The 22816-nt window shown below is 47.4% G+C and overlaps 1 protein-coding gene across 3 annotated transcripts in view; it reads right to left on the bottom strand.

Annotated features, from left to right (window-relative positions):
* Nucleotides 1–15740, bottom strand: part of LOC129707518 (zinc finger protein 704-like) — a 64841-nt gene extending 49101 nt beyond the window's left edge. For 2 of the 3 annotated variants that reach the window (XR_008725195.1, XM_055652624.1), the window contains exons 1-2: nt 12044–12551; nt 11112–11353 (exon numbers count right to left, since the gene is read on the bottom strand). Coding sequence is in view for 2 of the 3 variants with exons in the window: in XM_055652624.1 (XP_055508599.1) it covers nt 11112–11353; nt 12044–12283 (482 nt within the window). In the remaining variant the exon portion in view is untranslated. Of the gene's footprint in view, nt 1–11111; nt 11354–12043; nt 12552–15568 lie in introns of those variants that run through there. The other variant, XM_055652625.1, reaches the window with a different exon arrangement.
* Nucleotides 15741–22816: the final 7076 nt, after the last annotated feature.

Here is a 22816-nt window from a genome sequence, read left to right as displayed (position 1 = left end):
TTTACTCTAATGACCTCCCCGTTATTCTTAAATGACCTCCCCTTTATTCTTCATTCATGCCTGATCTACCTCTCCCTCCCAGCCCCATTCTCCTGCCTTCTCCCCATAACCTCTGACACCCGTACTAATGAAGAATCTATCTCTGCCTTAAATATATCCACTGACTTGGCCTCCGCAGCCTTCTGTGGCAGAGTTCCACCGATTCACCACCCTCTGACTGCAGAAGGATTGATCTGCTCTAGACCACAGGACTCCACCACTTTCTCCAGAACAATTATGGGTTTGGCAATAAATGCTGGTCTTTATGGCAATTCCCACATTGAACGAAACACTTCCTCAAGAATAATTTATCATCGTGGTTGGTTTACAAATCCTTGCTGGCTCTCTGACTTTGTAGGTTAATTGGCTTGGTAAACGTAAAAAATAGTCCCTAGTGGGTGTAGGGTAGTGTTAATGTGTGAGGATCGCTGGTCGGTGCGGGTTGCTATTCCCTGTAACAAACTAGAACAAAAGATGTTGGAGTAACTCAGTAATTCAGTATCTCTGGAGGATATGGACCTTTCTTCAGACTTTGAAGAAGGTTCTTGAGAAGTCCGATGAAGGGTACATCCCCAAAATGTGTCCTCCACAGATAGACGCAAAATGCCAGAGTAACTCAGCGGGACAGGCAGCATCTCTGGGGAGAAGGGATGGGTGACGTTTCGGGTTGGCACCCTTCTTCAGACACTCTGGAGATACTTCTTCAGAGATGCTGCCTGACCTGTCGAGTTACTCCTGCACTTGGGTGTCCTGCGCATCTGCAGTGCCTTGTGCCAACAAGTTATTATTCCCTCCCCGTCCACCAACCTCATTGTGGTCGGCACAGTGGCACAGCGGTAGAGTTGCTGTCTCACAGCGCCAGAGACGCCGGTTCGATCCTGACCACGGGTGCTGTCTGTACGGAGTTTGCACGTTCTCCCCGTGGGTTTTCTCTGCAGGTCTGCAGGTTAATTGGCTTGTTGTAAATGTCAAATTGGCCCATGTGCGAGTAGGGTAAATGGACCTTCTGAATGTTGTAGTCGGCAGGGCAGGACTCTGCATATCGCCAACTTGGACAATTTTACATTTACAACAAGCCAATTAACCTACAAACCTGCAGGTCTTTGGAGCGTGGGAGGAAACCGAAGATCTCGGAGAAAACCCACGCAGATCACGGGGAGAACGTGCAAACTCCGTACAGACAGCACCCGTAGTCGGGATCGAACCCGGGTCTCTGGCGCTGCATTTTGCTGTAAGGCAGCAACTCTGCCGCTGTGCCACCGTGACCGCCCTAATGTGCGGGGATCGCTGGTGGTTGCGGGGACACGATGGGCCGAAGGGCCTGTTTTCGTGCTGTTTCTCTAAACACTGCCTGACTACCAGGGAGGGGCTTTCAATACAGGAGGCAGGAAACAGGAGGGCCCTTCTTCGAAGCAGACAAATTTCACCTCTGTGTGTGTGCGGCGGAGTTGAGCATGTTTCACAATAAGCAAACAAAGCTTATCTCTTACTGTCAACAACAGCGAAGGGAATTGTGCTGGTCACGGCTACTGATACAGTACAGGTGCCAATCTCCAGTTAGCCAATCGTCCCGACAGCACCAATAAACTGAGCAGAGTGCCACTGAAGGCACATTCCTGATATCTGGACACTCACACACAAAAACACATGCACTTAAATACTCCAAATACCTGCGGCAACTAATCGATTGAATTAATTAATCAATTAACAAATTCTCTTTTGTGAAGCAAGGAGAGGGAAGAATTACATGTCATGTTTTTCTCCACTCCTTCAAGCCCTGTCCCACTGTACGAGTTAATTCCAAGAGTTCTCCCGAGTTTGCCCTGATTCGAACTCGGAGATTTACGGTAATGGCCACTCGTCAGTACACGGGGCTCTCGTGGACATTTTTCATCACGTTGAAAAATCTTCACCAGTCGTCCCGTGCTTACCTGCCGTTAGCGAGTCTTCCCGAGTACCTGCCGTTAGCGTTACAAGCCGTTACGTCACAACTCTGTGTGTGAAAAAAATGTTTCCTCGTCTCCGTTCTAAATGGCTTACCCCTTATTCTTAAACTGCGGCCCCTTGTTCTGGACTCCCCCCAACATCGGGAACATGTTTCCTGCCTTCAAAGTGTGTCCAAACCCTTAATAATGTTATATGTTTAAATAAGAATCCCTCTTATCACAATATTTATTCATAAATAAATCTCACACACCTTCTGGTGATATTACACAAGCCAACATCCAATATTACACTTCCTTTAACAAGATACACACTGCAAGGTGATATTTGGATCCCTCCCCAAACTGTATCAGCATTCTTTTAAACAAAAATGCACCAGAAAGTTGTCAAACTTGCCCCAATATTGTGAGAACAGCTATGCATTTCATTAACAAGTGATGAACTCTTTACAACTGGCCCAGCGGTAGAGTTTCTGCCTCACAACGCCAGAGACCCGGGTTCGATCCTATCTACCGTTGCTGTCTGTACGGAGTTTGCACGTTCTCCCCCTTGACCGCGGGGGTTTCCTCCGGGTGCTCCGGTTTCCTCCCACACTCCAAGGACGTAGAGGCTTTTCGGCTAATTGGCTTCGGTAAAATTGTAAATTGTCAACAGTGTGTCGGAGATAGTGTTAGTGTGCGGGGATCGCTGGCCGGCCCGGACTCAGTGGGCAGAAGGGTCTGTTTCCATGCTGTATCTTTAAACTAAACTGAGCCTATCTCTCTGTTCCACCACCCAGGGCCCTGCCATTTACTGCCCTGCATTGCTTTGCCTACCAACACACAACGCCGCTCTGTGGGGCGTGAACTGATAGGTAGCAAGTAACTGCATTGGACAAAATCTGTCTCTCACAAGCAATAGAATGAGCAATAGTCTCAAGAAGGGTCCCGACCCAAAACTTCACCTACTCATTTTCTCCAGGGATGCAACTTGACCCATTGAGTTAGTCCAGCACTTTGTATCATTCATAGAAACAAAATGCTGGCGTAACTCAGCGGGACAGGCAGCATAGAAACATAGAAAATAGGTGCAGGGGTAGGCCATTCGGCCCTTCGAGCCTGCACCGCCATTCAATATGATCATGGCTGATCATCCAACTCGGTATCCCATCCCTGCCTTTTCCTCCATACCCCCTGATCCCTTTAGCCACAAGGGCCACATCTAACTCCCTCTTAAATATAGCCAATGAACTGGCCTCAACTACCTTCTGTGGCAGAGAGTTCCACAGATTCACCACTCTCTGGGTGAATTCCTCAGAAATTCCCAAATGCCTCCTATTCCTTCTCTCCATAGATGCTGCCTCACCCGCTGAGTTTCTCCAGAATTTTTGTCTACCTTCGATTTTTCCAGCATCTGCAGTTCTTTCTTAAACACTTCAGATGCCTAACGTCAACTTAGACAAGCACTCAAGATGCCCGACGCCATCCAGTCTGAAGAAGGGTCTCTCGACCTGAAACGTCACCCATTCCATCTCTCCAGAGTTGCTGCCTGACCCCGCTGAGTCAATACTCCAGCATTTTGTGTCAGTCTTCGCCGCCCACATACGCCGGCTACATAGCGACTCAATGAACCAGCAAGACATTGGCGCAGAGAGCAATCCAACCACGGGGTAAGCTGCAGTAACTCCTTCAAGTTTTCTTTTAAATAGCCACGCCATTCGAATCAGTTCCATCTCCAGCACCTAAAAAGGACAAGATGAGCAGATGCATGGGAACTTCTCCAAGTTCTCCTCAAGTCCAGCACTATCCCCAACTTGGACATGTACCACCATTCGCTCCATCAATGCTGGGTCTAAATCTGGACCTTCCTATCACCATTGTGTGAGGCAAAGTGGTACACAGACTGCCGTATAGCAGAGGGCTGAGTAGGAGAGGAGAGGAGACTCCCAGCCTTGCGTGGGAAGGTGCAGATAGAGGCAGCAAGTTGGGGTCAGTGGTGATCCATTAAGAACAGCCCCACAGTAATTGAATGCCGGGATTTACAGCACAAGGAACGCGAGCGGAAAGAGGTTTCAGGCATATGCTTCGATGGGCCGAAGGGCCAGCACGACGGTAGAGTTGCCGCCCTGCAGCGCCAGAGATCCCGACTCCAGACGCCGGCTGTGCGGAGTTTGCACGTTCTCCCTGTGGCCACGTGGGCTTTCTCCAGGAGCTCCGGTTTCCTCCCACACTTCTAGATACACACACACACACGTACATGTGGAATGGAATAGTCGGAAGGACCTGCAAATATTTGAAGTATTTAGCCCTTTCCCTTCAGTAATTGTCATCCCAGAAAAAAATAGGAAAAACAAAATTCAAGTACAATGTTTTGAATGGAATAGATGATCAGACATTAATTCCATAATATTATTATTATTATTTTTATTATTAAATTTTATTTCAGACTCAAGGTCCAGACCAGAGACAACATTACATAAAATATCGCATATAAAAACACCATATAATACATATAAAAACATAGTAATTTACTATTTATGAGCATCATAAATTATGTACAAAAAACACAATATGTGACTTAAAATCCTGAATATAAAAGAAAGATCAGTGTCCCACAAGGAGACATCATCATCAGCGGTTACTCGAAATGTGTATGAGTGGAGGATGTCTGTGCGTGACTTTGTTTAACGTGGGGAGACTGGTGCACAGACAGCCACCCCACGGTCCTTGACAGATCTGGGTCAGGATCCAGTGGCATGGAGTCCAAGACGACCAGAGACCCTTTTCTGCTGCCGCCTTCATCCGCCTTCCCAGCCGTTGTGACGCTCCACTAAGGTCAGCCACCGTCCTCCACCTGTTCCACCGTTGAGGTCTTGGTTGGATTGCTCTTTGTTAGAGACCTCCCCCTCGACCTTACCGCCATGGGTGGCTCTACCAGGAGCATAGCTCCAGACGGCATCGCTCTCAGGATCTCAGGACCACACACAAGCTTCTCCACCACGACAAGGTGACAATCCACAACGATAACAATGTCTCCAGAGGTAGACAGAAATGCTGGAGAAACTCAGCGGGCGAGGCAGCATCTATGGAGCGAAGGAAATAGGTAACGTTTCGTCCCGAAACCCTTTGGGTTTCGACCCGAAACGTTGCCTATTTCCTTCGGGTTTCGACCCGAAACATTGCCTATTTCCTTTGTTAAGGAAAAAGCATCCACTCTGAGGCAAAATAATTATCTGGATGCTTTCAATAGAGAGATAGATAGAGCTCTTAAAGATAGTGGAGTCAAGAGATATGGGGAGAAGGCAGGAATGGGGTGCTGATTGTGGATGATCAGCCATGATCACAGTGAATGGCGCTGCTGGCTCGAAGGGTCGAATGGCCTACCCCTGCGCTTATTATTTATTGTCTATTAAGGTTTAGGCCTGTTCTTGTCACATGTACTGAGGTATGTTAAACATGCTCACCAAACAGATCAGGTAATTGAGTCTGAAGAAGGGTCTCGACCCGAAATGCCACCCATTCCTTCTCTCCAGACATGCTGTAAGTCCTGCTGAGTTACTCCAGCGTTTTGTGTCTATCTTCCGTGTAAGCCAGCACTTGCAGTTCCTTTCCTCCGAGGGTAGTTGAGGCCAGTTCATTGGCTATATTTAAGAGGGAGTTAGATGTGGCCCTTGTGGCTAAGGGGATCAGGGGGTATGGAGAGAAGGCAGGTACGGGATACTGAGTTGGATGATCAGCCATGATCATATTGAATGGCGGTGCAGGCTCGAAGGGCCGAATGGCCTACTCCTGCACCTAATTTCTATGTTTCTATGTTTCCTGCAGATAACACTACATTTATCCACACTCAAGTATAATAGGTAGAGCAAAGGGGAAGATATAGAGAGTGCAGAATATAGTATTGGCACTCAGCATTGGAGTGTATCGGTTCCAGAGACAATGTCCAATGTCCACAATGAGGTAGAGGTGAGTCTGAAGGTATCCTGGCTTACGGAAGGACCGTTCAGAAGTTGATAACAGAGTGGAAGACATCCATGACCTGAATTAGTGTTATGAGCTATGTGTCGTCTCAGCAGTCAAAAAATAATCATTTTCAAACGTTGCAAGTGATGAGCTGTCCAGGACAGGGTTAATTGCTTCCCCAACACCAATGAAAGCATTTTGAACATTAATTACAAGCTGGAAGTCCATGTATGCAATAAGCAAACAATTTATCACGCGTGTTACATTCACATTGGAGAGCTTGCCGGCATATCCATGATACTTTAACAACTATTTTTAGTCAATAGACAATAGACAATAGGTGCAGGAGGAGGCCATTCGAGCCAGCACCGCCATCCAATGTGATCATGGCTGATCATCCACAATCAGTACCCAATAGGTTTCTTGCTACTTAAAACAATATCTCTCTGCAACTCCCTGGCCAATTCGTCCCTTCCCACCCAAACCACCCCCTCCCCTGGTACTTCCCCTTGCAACCGCAGGAAAAGCTGCACTTGGCGCTTTACCTCCCCCCTTGACTCCATTCAAGGACCCAAGCAGTCTCTCCAGGTGAGGCAGAGGTTCACCTGCACCTCCTCCATTGCATCCGCTGCTCTAGGTGTCAACTGCTCTACATCAGTGAGAACAAGCGCAGGCTTGGTGATCGCTTCGCCCAACACCTCCGCTCAGTTCGCAATAACCAACCTGATCTCCCGGTGGCTCAGCAAAGTCAAATCCCCCTCCCATTCCGTATCCGACCTTTCTGTCCTGGGCCTCCTTCATGGCCAGAGTGAGTCCCACAGCAAGTTGGAGGAGCAGCACCTCATATTTCGCTTGGGCAGTTTATACCCCAGTGGTATGAACATTGACTTCTCCAATTTCAGGTAGTCCTTGCTTTCTCCCTCCTTCCCCTCCCCTTCCCAGCTCCCCCACAGCCCACTGTCTCCGCCTCTTCCTTTCTTCTTCCCGCCTCCCCAACCCCAAATCAGTCTGAGGAAGGGTCTCGACCCGAAACGTCACCTATTTCCTTCGCTCCATAGATGCTGCCTCACCCGCTGAGTTTCTCCAGCAATTTTGTCTACCTTCTCCGCATGATGATACTAAGTTTCCCTGCTGCTTTAAATAACTCATGTTTATTTGAAATGTCTACATTTCTTGTACCTTAATACTGATCATTGAGGCTTCACACATACTTCACACTATGTGTTATAGCTTTGTGAAGAAATTAGTTTGTTTACCAAGACAAATCTATCTCACTTGGCAGACAAAAGTGCTGGAGAAACTCAGCGGGTGAGGCAGTATCTATCTCTCTGCCTCCTTGGTCATAAACTATTTGCAGAGGCACAAGTTACTGCAGATGCTGAAATCTTGAGCAAAACACTACGTGCTGGAGGAACTCAGCGGGTCAGGCAACATCTGTGGAGGGAATGGACAGAGGTTGCTTCAGGTCGGAACCCTTCTTCAGACGGATCCGAAACACCCTCTCTCCATTCCCCTCACAGACGCCGACTTAAACCCCTGTCCCACGGTACGAGTTCATTCCAAGAGTTCTCCCGAGTTTGCCCTGATTCGAACTCGGGAGATTTACGGTAATGGCCACTCGTCGGTACTCGGGGCTCTCGTGGACATTTTTCATCACGTTGAAAAATCTTCACGAGTCTTCCTGTGCTTACCTTCCGTTAGCGAATCTTCCCGAGTACCTGCCGTTAGCGCTAAGAGACGTCCCCGAGCTCCGACGTACCCGCTACGTTCATTCTCCGTGCTTACCACGAGTTTGATTTTTTAAAAACTCGGTAGAGCTCTTGGAATTAACTCGTACAGTGGGACAGGGCTATTCCCCCCCACCCCCCCAGCACTTCCTTTGTTCAATTATAATTTCTGATTGGAATCCAACCTCATCTGAATACGGATACAAAATGCTGTTCTAGATGCTGTTTACTAAAAAGGACACAAAAGGTGCTGGAGTAACTCAGCAGGGCAGGCAGCATCTCTAGTGATCATGTAAAGGTGATGTTTCGGGTCAGAGACCCTCCACCATCCACACTCTTGAAGAATCTGAAGAAGGGTCCCAAACCCAAAAGGTCGCCTGTGCAAGTTCTCCAGAGATGTTGCCGGACCCGCTGAGTTACTCCAGCACTCTGTGTCTTCATCTGAACTGGGTTAATTTCATTCCGAGAGTATATGTCATTAACCAGCAAACCACAAGGAAGTTTCATTCAACCAAACGCACAGTAGGATTTGCAACCACAACAAGGGCAGAACTCTTGACAGTTCCATAATCCATCCAAGAGCCTTTTACACTCCACAGTCCAAAGAATGGCACAAAATCTATCCCAGCCGACAGATTCACATGCTGAACAAACCTGACCAGATTTCAGAGGACCAAAAATGATTGCCCTTTTAGCCTAGCAATTGGCAGCTGTATACGATCCAGTACAGTTCAGAATTAAAGGACGTTCTTTTAGGAAGGAAATGAGGAGAAATTTATTTAGTCAGTGGGTGGTGAACCTGTGGAATTCTTTGCCACAGAAGACTGGGGAGGCTTAAAAGGGCCTGTTCCACTGTCCGAGGTAATTCAAGAGTTCTCCCGAGTTCTCCCCTGATTCGAGCTCATGTAATGTACGCAGCGGCTCGTACAAGTAAAAAGTAACCATTTTTTTCCATCACAAGTATTTTTTTTACTTGTGGACATTTTTCATGGTGTTAAAAAAACGTCACGAGTTTACCGGATTTCCCGAGGACCTACCGTTACTCATACGAGCGGCTACGTGACATCCACGAGCTCCTACGTACCCGTTAAGTACATTACACAAGCTCGAATCAGGGGAGAATTCGGGAGAACTCTTGAATTACCTCATACAGCGGGACAGGCCCTTAAGTCAGTGGTTATATTTTTATGGCAGAGATAGATAGATTTTTGATTAGTGCAGGTGTCAGAGGTTATGGGGAGAAGGCAGGAGAATGGGGTTAGGAGGGAAAGAGAGATAGATCAGCCATGATTGAATGGTGGAGTAGGCTTGATGGGCTGAAAGGCCTCATTCTACACCTATCACTTATGACAATCCATTTCTATCAGTGAGAGTAAATGCATTTAAACTGGTGAGGGTGAGGTGTTGAGAGAGACAGTTGTCAAGTTATAGGGAAACTGATTTTGCCATCTCGAAGGGCCGAATGGCCTCCTCCTGCACCTATTTTCTATGTTGCTGTGGGTTATTGATAGGGGACGATCAGCCACGATCACAATGAATGGCGGTGCTAGCTCGAAGGTCCGAATGGCCTCCTCCTGCACCTATTTTCTATGTCCTAATGAGGGGGGAATGGCTAGTTCACTGAGGATGTTTTCTGACCTCAGATAGACACCAAATGCCAGAATAACTCGGGCAGCATCTCTGGAGCGAAGGAATGGGTGACGTTTCGGGTCGAGACCCTTCTTTACACTCATTCATAGCAAGAGGATTTGAGTATAGGAGCAGGGAGGTTCTACTGCAGTTGTACAGGGTCTTGGTGAGACCACACCTGGAGTATTGCGTGCAGTTTTGGTCTCCAAATCTGAGGAAGGACATTATTGCCATAGAGGGAGTGCAGAGAAGGTTCACCAGACTGATTCCTGGGATGTCAGGACTGTCTTATGAAGAAAGACTGGATAGACTTGGGTTATACTCTCTAGAATTTAGGAGATTGAGAGGGGATCTTATAGAAACTTACAAAATTCTTAAGGGGTTGGACAGGCTAGATGCAGGAAGATTGTTCCCGATGTTGGGGAAGTCCAGGACAAGGGGTCACAGCTTAAGGATAAGGGGGAAATCCTTTAAAACCGAGATGAGGAGAACTTTTTTCACACAGAGAGTGGTGAATCTCTGGAACTCTCTGCCACAGAGGGTAGTTGAGGCCGGTTCATTGGCTGTATTTAAGAGGGAGTTAGATGTGGCCCTTGTGGCCAAGGGGATCAGAGGGTATGGAGAGAAGGCAGGTACGGGATACTGAGTTGGATGATCAGCCATGATCATATTAAATGGCGGTGCAGGCTCGAAGGGCCGAATGGCCTCTACTCCTGCATCTAATTTCTATGTTTCTATGTTTCTTCAGACAGGTATCAGGGGAGTGGGTGGTACGCAGATAAAGAAGTGCAAGGTGTGAAAACAGGGCAAAGGGAATGGAGATCCTGGAAAATGTAGAATAGATCATTGTTATTTGGGAGAAGGTAACAACAAAACAAACAGGGATAAAATGTAGTGTAGACAAAAGTGCGGGAGAAACTCAGCGGGTGCAGCAGTATCTTTGGAGTGAAGGAAATAGGTAACGTTTCGGGCCGAAACCCGAAAGGGTTTCGGCCCGAAACGTTGCCTATTTCCTAAAACTGTTCCTATTTGCCCCGAAACATTGCCTATTTCCTTGGCTCCATAGATGCTGCTGCACCCGCTGAGTTTCTCCAGCACTTTTGTCTACCTTCGATTTTCCAGCATCTGCAGTTCCTTCTCAAACACCGGAATAAAATGTAGTCTTTATTCTTTGGAGCGCAGAAGGTTAAGGGGGCACTTGATAGAGGTCTTTAAAATTATGAGAGGGATAGACAGAGTTAACGTGGATAAGCTTTTTTCCATTGAGAGTAGGGAAGATTCAAACAAGAGGACATGATTTGAGAATTAAGGGACAAAAGTTTATGGGAGAACTTCTTTACTCAGAGAGTGGCAGCTGTGTGGAATGAGCTTCCAGTGGAAGTGGTGGAGGCAGGTTCGATTTTATCATTTACAAATAAATTGGATAGGTATATGGACGGGAAAGGAATGGGGGGTTATGGTCTGAGTGCAGGTAGATGGGACTAGGTGAGAGTAAGTGATCGGCACGGACTAGAAGGGCCTGTTTCCGTGCTGTAATTGTGGCTATATGGTTATATAGTCAGGGGCAGTAAGACTGGGAAGTGTTTCCTTCGCTCCATAGTTGCTGCTGCACCCGCTCTGAGTTTCTCCAGCAATTTTGTGTACCTTCGATCTTCCAGCATCTGCAGTTCCTTCTTGAACACAAGACTGGGAAGTGGATGGGGGTGGGGGTGGTGGGGTGGAGAGAGATGTTGCTGGACGTCTGCAAGACAAGTGGCAGTGAATGGCTTGGGGGAAAAAATAAATAGAACAAGCCCTACCCAAAGATCTGCTCTAAGATCTTTGGCCCTACCTGTGAGGGACGTCGATGTTTGCTGAAGCGAGGAGGCGTTTCTGTTCTGACACTGAGCCAAGGGGGCGCGCCGCACACTCCCTCTCCGCCTCGCCAACTCGCTTACATTTGTTTTCCAGATACCGGTCTTCAACTCTCTTGGCTGTAAGGCAGCGTGTCTCCGCCAACCTTAAAGACCCATCGCTCCTCACCTGCTCCACAGGCACGGCAACCGACTCGCTGTTTTTGCAATTCAAAAACATCTATATTAAAAAGAAAAAGACAGAGACGAAATCAAACAGACGCCTGCACAGGAGTTCTGTCAAATTTTAATTTTATAGGGGACGAGGGGAGAATAAGTGTCCGGCACGGACTAGAAGGGCCGAGATGGCCTGTTTCCGTGCTGTAATTGTGGCTATATGGTTATATAGTCAGGGGCAGTACCCTCTCCCTTCCCCTCACCACCAAACCCCAAACATTTCCAAACTATTTTAGGGAACTGCTAAGGGAGGGTGCAAGCCGATTGTAAAACGCACCAGATCTCGGCAAACCTTTTGCATTTTGCAAAGTTTTGGAGATCCCGTCAAAAGGGGTTGAAACTTTGCAACTCCCAAGTGTCAAAAATTCAAATGGAGTCTCATTCTCCCCTGTCATCTGCTCCCCTCCCTCGCCTTCAAGAACCGTGAAGAGGACCGAAAATTATTCATTTACTTCATGTCAGCTTTAACTTTTTTGCGTGTGTGAGGGGTCGGAGATGTTAATGATACCGGTTTCCTACAGCTACTCTTTAAACTTTTGACGTGCACTCCAGGCGCCATTTTAGTTGCAATGTAAATATCAAAAAAAAGTAATATTTCTAATGGCAAAAAGAGAAATTGGAAGCATGCACCGATTTTGCAATCGGTAGAAAGCAAATAACTTTAAATTAAATTGAATAGATAATGCTTAAATACCTTCTGATTATATCTGTATTTTCCTTTTCCAGATACTTTGACATCGATGCAGAATATGTCCTCTTCTGCATAGTCCCTCAGTGAGCCATCATCTAACATGATTGTGTACACATTGCTACCCGAAGGGTCGTTCCTACAAGCCTGGATCACCCCAGAAACTCTGACTTCGTCGACTGCCCTTGGTGCACAAACCTTTGTGCCTACAACTTTATAGTTTTTGCTGAGGCGTTTGGCGCTCATGCTCTTCTTTGCTGCAAGTGTGTGTTTGTGGCTGGAGAGGGGGAGAGCGAGAGAGGGGAAGAGGGAGAGAGAGAGGGGGGGAAGAGGGGAGAGGGGAGGAGGGTGCAACAACAAAAAAACAAGCTATTGCACTTTCTCGGAGGAGGAGGGGAGGGGAGGGGAAGGAGCGAATGCAATGGTGCACGGGTGCCGGATAGTTGCGGTGTTTGCACAGGGGGAGATTGAGTGGAGTTGCAGGGGGAGAGAGGGAGAGGGAGAGGGGGACAGTTGCAGCCTCTAGCCTGCAGCACACAATTGTTTTGCTTCCTCCTCCCCTTCGGTCGCCGCCCCTCTCCCAGGCCCCGCCCCCGCCGCCCACGCCCATTGGCCGCCGCACTGTAGCAACGTTCCACAGTGGAACGCTGAGACATGCCGGCCGCGCCGCGGTTGGTGGAGCCGCCTGTCCATCAGCGGCTGTCAGGCAACGCAGTAGCAACTCCTCGCCTTGGCAGCCGCTGCCAGGCGCCTCCTCCTCCTCTAGAACCTCAACCTCCTCCTCCAGAACCACCTCTAGAACCTCAACCTCCTCCTCCAGAACCTCCTCATCCTCCAGGACCACCTCCTCTAGAACCTCTAGAACCAGAACCTCTCATCCTCCAGAACCACCTCTAGAACCTCAACCTCCTCCTCCAGAACCTCCTCATCCTCCAGGACCACCACCTCTAGAACCTCAACCTCCTCCTCCTCCAGAACCTCAACCTCCTCCTCCAGAACTCATCCTCCAGACCACCACCTCAACCTCAACCTCCTCCTCTAGAACCAGAACCTCATCCTCCAGAAACCACCTCCTCCAGGACTACCTCCTCTAGAACTTCCTCCTCTAGAACTAGAACTTCCTCCAGAACCACCTCTAGAACCCCCTCCTCTGGAAAACCCTCCTCTAGAAAATCCTCCTCCCCTAGAACCTCCTCATCCTCCAGAACCACCTCCTCCCGAAACCCCTCCTCTAGAACCTCCCCCTCCTCCAGAACCACCTCCTCTAGAACATCCTCCTCCTCCAGAACCACACCCAGCACCTCCTCTAGATCCTCCTCCCGGACCACCTCCTCTAGAACCCCCTCCTCTGGAAAATCCTCCGCTAGAACCTCCTCCTCTAGAACCTCCTCCTCTGGAAAATCCTCCGCTAGAACCTCCTCCTCTAGAACCTCCTCCAGAATCCCCTCCATCAGTCACGGTGGCGCAGCAGTAGAGTTGCTGCCTTACAGCAAAATGCAGCACCGGAGACTAGGGTTCGATCCCGACTACGGGTGCTGTCTATACGGAGTTTGAACATTCTCGCCGGTGGGTTTTCTCCGAGATCTTCGGTTACCTCCCATACTCCAAAGACGTACCGGTTTGTAGGTTAATTGGCTTGGTAAATGTAAACATTGTCTGGTATAAAATTGTCCAACTACCAGTGTAATCCCTGGTGGACTCTTCAGAAGGTACAAGGTAGCTCCTCCTCCTCCTCCTCCTCCAGAACCAACTTATAGATTCATAGAGTGATACACTGTAGAAACAGGCCCTTCGGCCCAGCCACTGACCACCACCGAAACAAACACAAAATCAAAAAAGTGTCACTGGAAAAGTTTGTGCCTCCAGAGTCATAAAGAACAGGAGAAGCTGGTTTAATTCGAAGGTAGACACAAAATGCTGGAGTAACTCAGCGGGACAGGCAGCATCTCTGGAGAGAAGGAATGGGTGACGTTTCGGGTCAAGACCTTTCTTCAGTCTGAGGAAAACTTCACACAGCGAGTTGTGAATTTGTGGAATTCTCTGCCGCAGAAGGAAGCGGAGGCTGATTCATTGGATGCATTCAAAAGAGAGTTAGATAGAGCTCTAATGGGCCTGTCCCGTTTGGCGATTTTTTTGGGCAATTGCCGGCGTCTGTCATAATCGTAGCAGGTCGCCAAAAAACCTACGTCATCCTAGCCACAACCTACGACAGCACCCACGTCAGGACAAGCCAAGCAACGTTCATTGGCGTCAAACTCATTGTCGCCGAAAATGTTTCAACATGTTGAAAATTTAGCGGTGACCAGAAAGACGCTATGACTTTTTGCGCGACTGAGGAGACGACTCCTGGCAGCCACCGGCGAACATGTGGCGACAAACTAGTCGCCTGTAGTCGCCTAAAAAATCGCATCAGTGGGACAGGCCCATTAGGGCTAGCGGAATCAAGGGATATGGGGGAGAAGGCAGGAACGGGGTACTGATTGCGGATGATCAGCCATGATCACATTGAATGGTGATGCTGGCTCAAAGGACCGAATGGCCGACTCCTGCACCTATTGTCTATTGTGCCAATGTAAAAGCAGCTGTTGACAGAGATACCTGATTAGCAATGGGTTTATGGGGAGAAGGCGGGAGGGAGAATGGAGTTGAGAGGGGGGGAGATAGATCAGCCACGATTGAATGGTGGAGTATTGCTTCGACTTCTACTCCGATGACTGGTGAAGCATGCCCTGTTCTGTTGTGCTGCTGTGAGTAAGGATTTCATTGTTCCATCTGGGACATATGACAATAAAACACTCTTGTCCCTTGACCCACGCTGACCAACATGTCCCATCTACACTAGTCCCACCTGCCCGCGTTTGGCCCATAGACCTCCAAACCTTTCCTATCCCTGTACCTGTCCACATATATTTTGTCTGAAGAAGGGTTTCGGCCCGAAACGTTGCCTATTTCCTTAGCTCCATAGATGCTGCCTCACCCGCTGAGTTTCTCCAGCATTTTTGTCTACCTTCGATTTTCCAGCATCTGCAGTTCCTTCTTGAGCACACATATAGTTTAAACTTTGTTACACTACCTATAAAGTTCCTCCAGCACTTGGTGTTTTGCTCAGTATTCCAGCATCTGCAGTTCCTTCTTGAACACACACATAGTTTAAACTTTGTTACACTACCTATAAAGTTCCTCCAGCACTTGGTGTTTTGCTCAGTATTCCAGCATCTGCAGTTCCTTCTTGAACACACACATAGTTTAAACTTTGTTACACTACCTATAAAGTTCCTCCAGCACTTGGTGATTTTGCTCAGCATTTCAGCATCTGCAAACGCAAAATGCTGCCCGACCTGCTGAGTGACTCCAGCACTTTGTGTCTTTTCCCAGCATCTGCAGTTCCCGGTGTGTGTGCATGTGTCTCTCTTTAAATCACTGTCAAACCCGGCACCCATACCATCGGATTTAGGGGGTGACGCCCCCTCTATTTTAGACGGTGGCTTCTTTATACCGCTCCCTCGAGCCCCGGGTGATGAGTTTACTCACTTAGTTTGCCTTGTCCACTTGGGTGGGACTTGGAAGTGGTTGGCACGGTGGGATTTCCATGCAGATAACAGGAGATCCAGTCGGTTTGCAAGTGCGGCGCGGGTTGCATCGACCGGCCGGTTCCCCCAGCCGCCGAGCTCGCTGGCAGCGGATTTGACACGTTAAACACGTCGCTGTTTGTATGGACACCAGTGGAAGTGCAAGGGCAGCAACAGCCCCCTCCCTCCCTGCGGGAAATGGCAGCTGGCTGTGTTCAGTCTTGCCCGCTAACTTTTAACACCAGAGTCTGCACAGTTTGCAGAGTTTGCAAAACTCAGAGGTAAACTGGCTTTTCGCCCCCCATCGCTTATCCCGGCGAATGGACCCGAAAGAGGAGGCAACAATTCAGTTTCAGTTTGCATGAAATCTAATTTGTGGTGAGATGAACTGCAGAAGCCGGTTCCCACCGAATGTAGACACAAAATGCTGGAGTAACTCGGCGAGGCGGGCAGCTGGAGAGAAGGAATGGGTGACGTTTCGGGTCGAGACCCTTCTTCTGTCCCGCCGAGTTACTCCAGCATTTGGTGTCACCCTTGCATGAAATCTAACACACGTTTAATAAGTGACAGTTAAGGCATGGGCGAATAATTTTAAAATTTGCAAATTATTACAGCATGCCATAGGATTCAATTGACGGGGCTGGGTTGAAGATGGAGCACTGAGGGGGAGGGGGTGATGGATTTGTGCGTGAAATAAAAAAAAATAGATTTACAATCGCTGCAAATCTAAAATAATTTGTTTTAAAAACCCTGAAAATCCTCAGACAGTTATTCTGACGAAGGGTCTTGGTCGTGAAACGTTCAACTCCTCATTCTCTTCCCACAGACTTAACCCGTTGAGTACTTTCCGACACTCTCTGTCTTTATAATGGACTTGTGGGATTGCTTCCATGAGAGCTAGCATGGGTGCAAAGGGCCGAACGGACTCCCGTTTTGTTTTATAGGTGTTTTATTGCTTTTATAGGTGTTGTTGCTGAATTACACAATGTATTGCTGGTAATATTTTATTGATATTATTAAAATAGTTTAATACATTATTATAAATTTTAATATGCAAATGCACATTAATATAACATTCATAATAATAATCAATGTGTAAGAAGGAACTGCAGATGCTGGTTTATACCGAAGATTGACACAAAATGCTGGAGTAACTCAGCGGGACAGGCAGCATCTCTAGAGAAGATTCCTGACACACTGGGTCACTCCAGCATTTTGTATCTAACTCAATATAATAACCTTTGGCGAGTCGAGATGGTGAGTAAATAAAATGGTTTTATTTTGAACACGAAAACAACGAGATTACGCAAATCGATAGAGACAGCCAAATGTACGATGTTGAATCCACACGTGTGGCGGTAAAATTGGATCCATACAGAAAAAAGCACGCGAATAAAACCACCTTCCCAGAACCCGAGGTGCGTAACCGAGCAGGGGGCCAGACACGGTGACCAGAACGCGTGATGACTGGAGACGGGTCGGGCATAACGGAGGGGGCTGGCTGAAAAAAGGACAGGGGACTGTAATAGGCCGGGAGAAACAGAAACAACTGGGTCGGGGGAAACAGGCACAACAGGATCAGCAGCCAGCGGGTGACTGCTTCGCCGAGACTGCACCACCACCGCCGGGCTGTCGACGTCCATGTGAGCAGGCTTCCACGTCCATCAGGTCCGAGAACACTAATGCAATCATCAAGAAAGCTCATCAGCGCCTCTACTTCCTGAGAAGATTACGGAGAGTCAGTTTGTCAAGGAGAACATAGAAACATAGACATAGAAATTAGGTGCAGGAGTAGAGGCCATTCGGCCCTTCGAGCCTGCACCGCCATTCAATATGATCATGGCTGATCATCCGACTCAGTAGTGCAGCAGTAGCTATGGAGCGAAGGAAATAGGCAACGTTTCGGGCCGAATCCCGAAGGGGTTCGGCCCGAAACGTTACCTATTTCTTATGCCCTAGCTTTCATAGAAACATAGAAAATAGGTGCAGGAGTAGGCCATTCGGCCCTTCGAGCCTGCACCGCCATTCAATATGATCATGGCTGATCATCCAACTCAGTATCCCGTACCTGCCTTCTCTCCGTACCCTCTGATCCCCTTAGCCACAAGGGCCACATCTAACTCCCTCTTAAATATAGCCAATGAACTGGCCTCGACTACCCTCTGTGGCAGAGAGTTCCAGAGATTCACCACTCTCTGTGTGAAAAAAGTTCTTCTCATCTTGGTTTTAAAGGATTTCCCCCTTATCCTTAAGCTGTGACCCCTTGTCCTGGACTTCCCCAACATCGGGAACAATCTTCCTGCATCTAGCCTGTCCAACCCCTTAAGAATTTTGTAAGTTTCTATAAGATCCCCTCTCAATCTCCTAAATTCTAGAGAGTATAAACCAAGTATATCCAGTCTTTCTTCATAAGACAGTCCTGACATCCCAGGAATCAGTCTGGTGAACCTTCTCTGCACTCCCTCTATGGCAATAATGTCCTTCCTCAGATTTGGAGACCAGAACTGTACGCAATACTCCAGGTGTGGTCTCACCAAGACCCTGTACAACTGCAGTAGAACCTCCCTGCTCCTAGACTCAAATCCTTTTGCAATGAAAGCTAACATACCATTCGCTTTCTTTACTGCCTGCTGCACCTGCATGCCTACCTTCAATGACTGGTGTACCATGACACCCAGGTCTCGCTGCATCTCCCCCTTTCCCAAACGGCCACCATTTAGATAATAGTCTGCTTTCCCGTTTTTGCCACCAAAATGGATAACCTCACATTTATCCACATTATACTTCATCTACCAAACATTTGCCCACTCACCCAGCCTATCCAAGTCACCTTGCAGTCTCCTAGCATCCTCCTCACAGCTAACACTGCCCCCCAGCTTAGTGTCATCCGCGAACGCTCACTAACTTCTACAGGTGCACAGTAGAGAGCATGCTGACCGGTTGCATCGTGGCTTGGTTCGGCAACTTGAGAGCCCTGGAGAGGAAAAGACTACAAAAAGTAGTAAACACTGCCCAGTCCACCATCGGCTCTGACCTTCCTTCCATCGAGGGGATTTATCGCAGTCGCTGCCTCAAAAAGGCTGGAAGCATCATCAAAGACCCACACCATCCTGGCCACACACTCATCTCCCTGCTACCTGAAGACTGCACCAACCAGGTTCAGGAATAGCTACTTCCCCACAGCCATTAGGCTATTAAACCTGGCTCGGACAAAACTTTGATTATTAATAACCAATTATCTGTTATTTGCACTTTATCAGTTTATTTATTCATGTGTGTATATATTTATATTATGGTATATGGACACACTGATCTGTTTTGTAGTAAATGCCTACTATGTTCTGTTGTGCTGAAGCAAAGCAAGAATTTCATTGTTCTATCAGGGACACATGACAATAAACTCACTTGAACTTGAACTTGAGCTGGGTGACGGAGACGATCTCCTACCGGCCCCCCACCCAAGATGAAGGTTGCGATGCCAGAGAGCAACACCCGGAATGGCCCCTCGTAGACGCCTTGCAACGGGGACCAGTGCGCATCCCTGCGGACAAAAACAAACATACACGTGTACTGCTGTCAGCCCGTGGTGCGGGGTAGGCAAGAGGCCGCCAATTGTGTCCCCCCCCATGTTTTGATGCTGCTGCACCCGCTGAGTTTCTCCAGCATTTTTGTCTACCTTCGATTTTCCAGCATCCGCAGTTCCTTCTTAAACATTTAACCTACAACCTGCATGTCTTTGGAGCGTGGAAAAATAGAAGGTAGACAAAAATGCTGGAGACCCGAAACGTCACCTATTCCTTCGCTCCATACACACTGCCTCACCCACTGAGTTTCTCCAGCATTTTTGTCTACCTTCGATTTTTCCAGCATCTGCAGTTTTCTTTCTTAAACATAGTTTGTAGTTTAGTTGGTTTAAATAAACGGCACCAAGTCTATTCGATAAAGGAGACCAGATTTCTAACATAAATCAGTATAATATGCCCTTCAATTCACAACGTCTGTGTCGAACATGATGCCAAGTTCAACTACTCCAAGTTTAAAATACTCTTTAAAAAATGCCTGAAGTACTCAGCAGATTTGGCATCATCTATTGGGAGAGAATGTCTGATCTGATTTTGCAGTTCGATCTCCTGAGTGATATTTACTTTGCTATTTGAGTTACTCATGCATTGGTAAGCAATGAATAAGAAGGAACTGCAGATGCTGGTTTACACCAAAGATAGACACAAAATGCTGGTGTAACTCAGCGGGTCAGGCAGCATCAATGGAGCGAAGGAAATAGGCAACGTTTCGGGTCGAGACCCTTCTTCAGACTGATGTGAGGGTGGGGGGGGGGGGGGGGGGGGGGGGGGGGGAGAGCTGAGAAGGGGAGAAGAAAGTAAGGACTACCTGAAATTAGAGAAGTCAATGTTCATACTGCTGGGGTACAAACTGCCCAAGCAAAATATGAGGTGCTGCTCCTCCAATTTACAGTGGAGCATATGCCTCCTCCTGACCATGGAGGAGGCATATTTTTCTTGAGAAAAAGTGTTTTCTCGTCTTCGTTCTAAATGGCTTACCCCCTTATTCTTAAACTGTGGCCCTGAAGTGATCTGAAGGGCATGTCCCACTTGGGCGTAATTTGCGTGTCATTTATGCTACATCATTTACGCGCCCCGGGATTTTGGGATGTACAAAATCTTCGCTCGCTATCTGTGTGACGTGCAAATGACGCCCGAGTGGGACAGGACCTTTACTTTGGACTCTACGATTCCACCATCCAGCAGTTTTGTCGCATCTTTCTGAAACCTGGCCATTCAACGCCTGACACAGTCAAATTGCAATGGTTCCTGTACTGGTACAATCAGTCTGAAGAAGGGTTTCGGGACGAAACGTTGCCAATTTCCTTCGCTCCATAGATGCTGCTGCACCCGCTGAGTTCCTCCAGCATTTTTATCTACCTTTGTTAAAATGAACGTTGTGTTGAGCTTGGTATATTAAATTGTCTTGAGATGGAGTCATGCAGCGCTGAATCGAAACATAAATGCAGCCAACCCGTCGAGACCAAACAAGATGCCCCATCTTAACTAGTTCCATTGATCCACCTCTGACCCATATACTTTCAAACCATTCCTATCCATGTTCCTGTCCAAATGTTGTTGTTATTTCTGCTTCGACCACATCCTCTGGCAGCTCGTTCCGTACACCCACCACCCTCCGTGTGAAAGAAAATAGTCTGTAATTAAATTCCACAGCTCTTTGGGGTTTGAAGTTGTATCCACAGTTTATTAACATATTCTTCTGGAATATCAGTCAGCCAATATCACCACCATGTCACCATGAAAACATACACACAAAGTGCTGGAGTAACTCAGGCGGCATATAACCATATAACCATATAACAATTACAGCACGGAAACAGGCCATCTCCACCCTTCTAGTCCGTGCCGAACACGTATTCTCCCCTAGTCCCATCTACCTGCGCTCAGACCATAACTCTCCATTCCTTTCCCGTCCATATAACTATCCAATTTATTTTTAAATGATAAAAACAAACCTGCCTCCACCACCTTCACTGGAAGCTCATTCCACACAGCCACCACTCTCTGAGTAAAGAAGTTCCCCCTCATGTTACCCCTAAACGTCTGTCCCTTAATTCTCAAGTCATGTCCCCTTGTTTGAATCTTCCCTACTCTCAGTGGGAAAAGCTTATCCACGTCAACTCTGTCTATCCCTCTCATCATTTAAAAGACCTCTATCAAGTCCTCCCCTTAACCTTCTGTGCTCCAAAGAATAAAGCCCTAACTTGTTCAACCTTTCTCTGTAACTTAGTTGCTGAAACCCAGGCAACATTCTAGTAAATCTCTTCTGTACTCTCTCTATTTTGTTGACATCCTTCCTACAATTAGGCGACCAAAATTGTACACCATACTCCCGAATTGGCCTCACCAATGCCTTGTACAATTTTAACATTACATCCCAACTTCTATACTCAATGCTCTGATTTATAAAGGCCAGCACACCAAAAGCTTTCTTTACCACCCTATCTACATGAGATTCCACTTTCAGGGAACTGTGCACAGTTATTCCCAGATCCCTCTGTTCACCTGTATTCTTCAATTCCCTACCATTTACCATGTACGTCCTATTTTGATTTGTCCTGCCAAGATGTAGCACCTCACACTTATCAGCATTAAACTCCATCTGCCATCTTTCAGCCCACTTTTCCAACTGGCATAAATCTCTCTGTAGACTTTGAAAATCTACTTCATTATCCACAACCCCACCTATCTTAGTATCATCTGCATACTTACTAATCCAATTTACCACACCTTCATCCAGATCATTGATGTACATGACAAACAACAGTGGACCCAACACAGATCCCTGTGGCACCCCACTAGTCACTGGCATCCAACCTGACAAACAACCATCCACCGTTACTCTCTGGCATCTCCCATTCAGCCACTGTTGAATCCATCTTGCTACTCCACCATTAATACCCAACCATTGAACCTTCTTAACCAACCTTCCATGAGGAACCTTGTCAAAGGCCTTACTGAAGTCCATATACACAACATCCACTTCTTTACCCTCATCAATTTCCCGAGTAACATCTTCAAAAAATTCAAGAAATTAGTCAAACATGACCTTCCAGGCACAAATCCATGTTGACTGTTCCTAATCAGACCCTGTTTATCCAGATGCTTATATATATTATCTCTAAGTATCCTTTCCATTAATTTGCCCACCACTGACGTCAAACTAACAGGTCTATAATTGCTAGGTTTACTCTTAGACCCCTTTTTAAACAATGGAACAACATGCGCAGTACGCCAATCCTCCGGTACTATTCCCGTTTCTAATGACATTTGAAATATTTCTGTCATAGCCCCTGCTATTTCTACACTAACTTCCCTCTGGAGCATATCTAGGCATCTCTGGAGAACCTGGATTGGTGATGTTTCGGATCAGGACCTTTCTTCGGGCTGGCTGCAGTTTGGATGAGTTTAGAGATACAGCCCAGAAACAGACCCTTTGGCTCATCGAGTCCGACCTGACCAGCGATCGCCCCATACACTGGCACTATGCCACACACCTGGAACAATTTACAATTTTTTAACGAAGCTGATTAACCTACAAAACTGCACGTAGCCAAAAGTGCTGGAGAAACTCAGCGGGTGCAACAGCATCTATGGGGCGAAGGAAATAGGCGACGTTTCGGGCTGAA

Source organism: Leucoraja erinacea, chromosome 21 (assembly GCF_028641065.1).
Source record: "Leucoraja erinacea ecotype New England chromosome 21, Leri_hhj_1, whole genome shotgun sequence".
In the NCBI taxonomy this organism is placed as follows: Eukaryota; Metazoa; Chordata; class Chondrichthyes; order Rajiformes; family Rajidae; genus Leucoraja; species Leucoraja erinaceus.
This window is presented reverse-complemented; position numbering and strand designations above follow the sequence as displayed.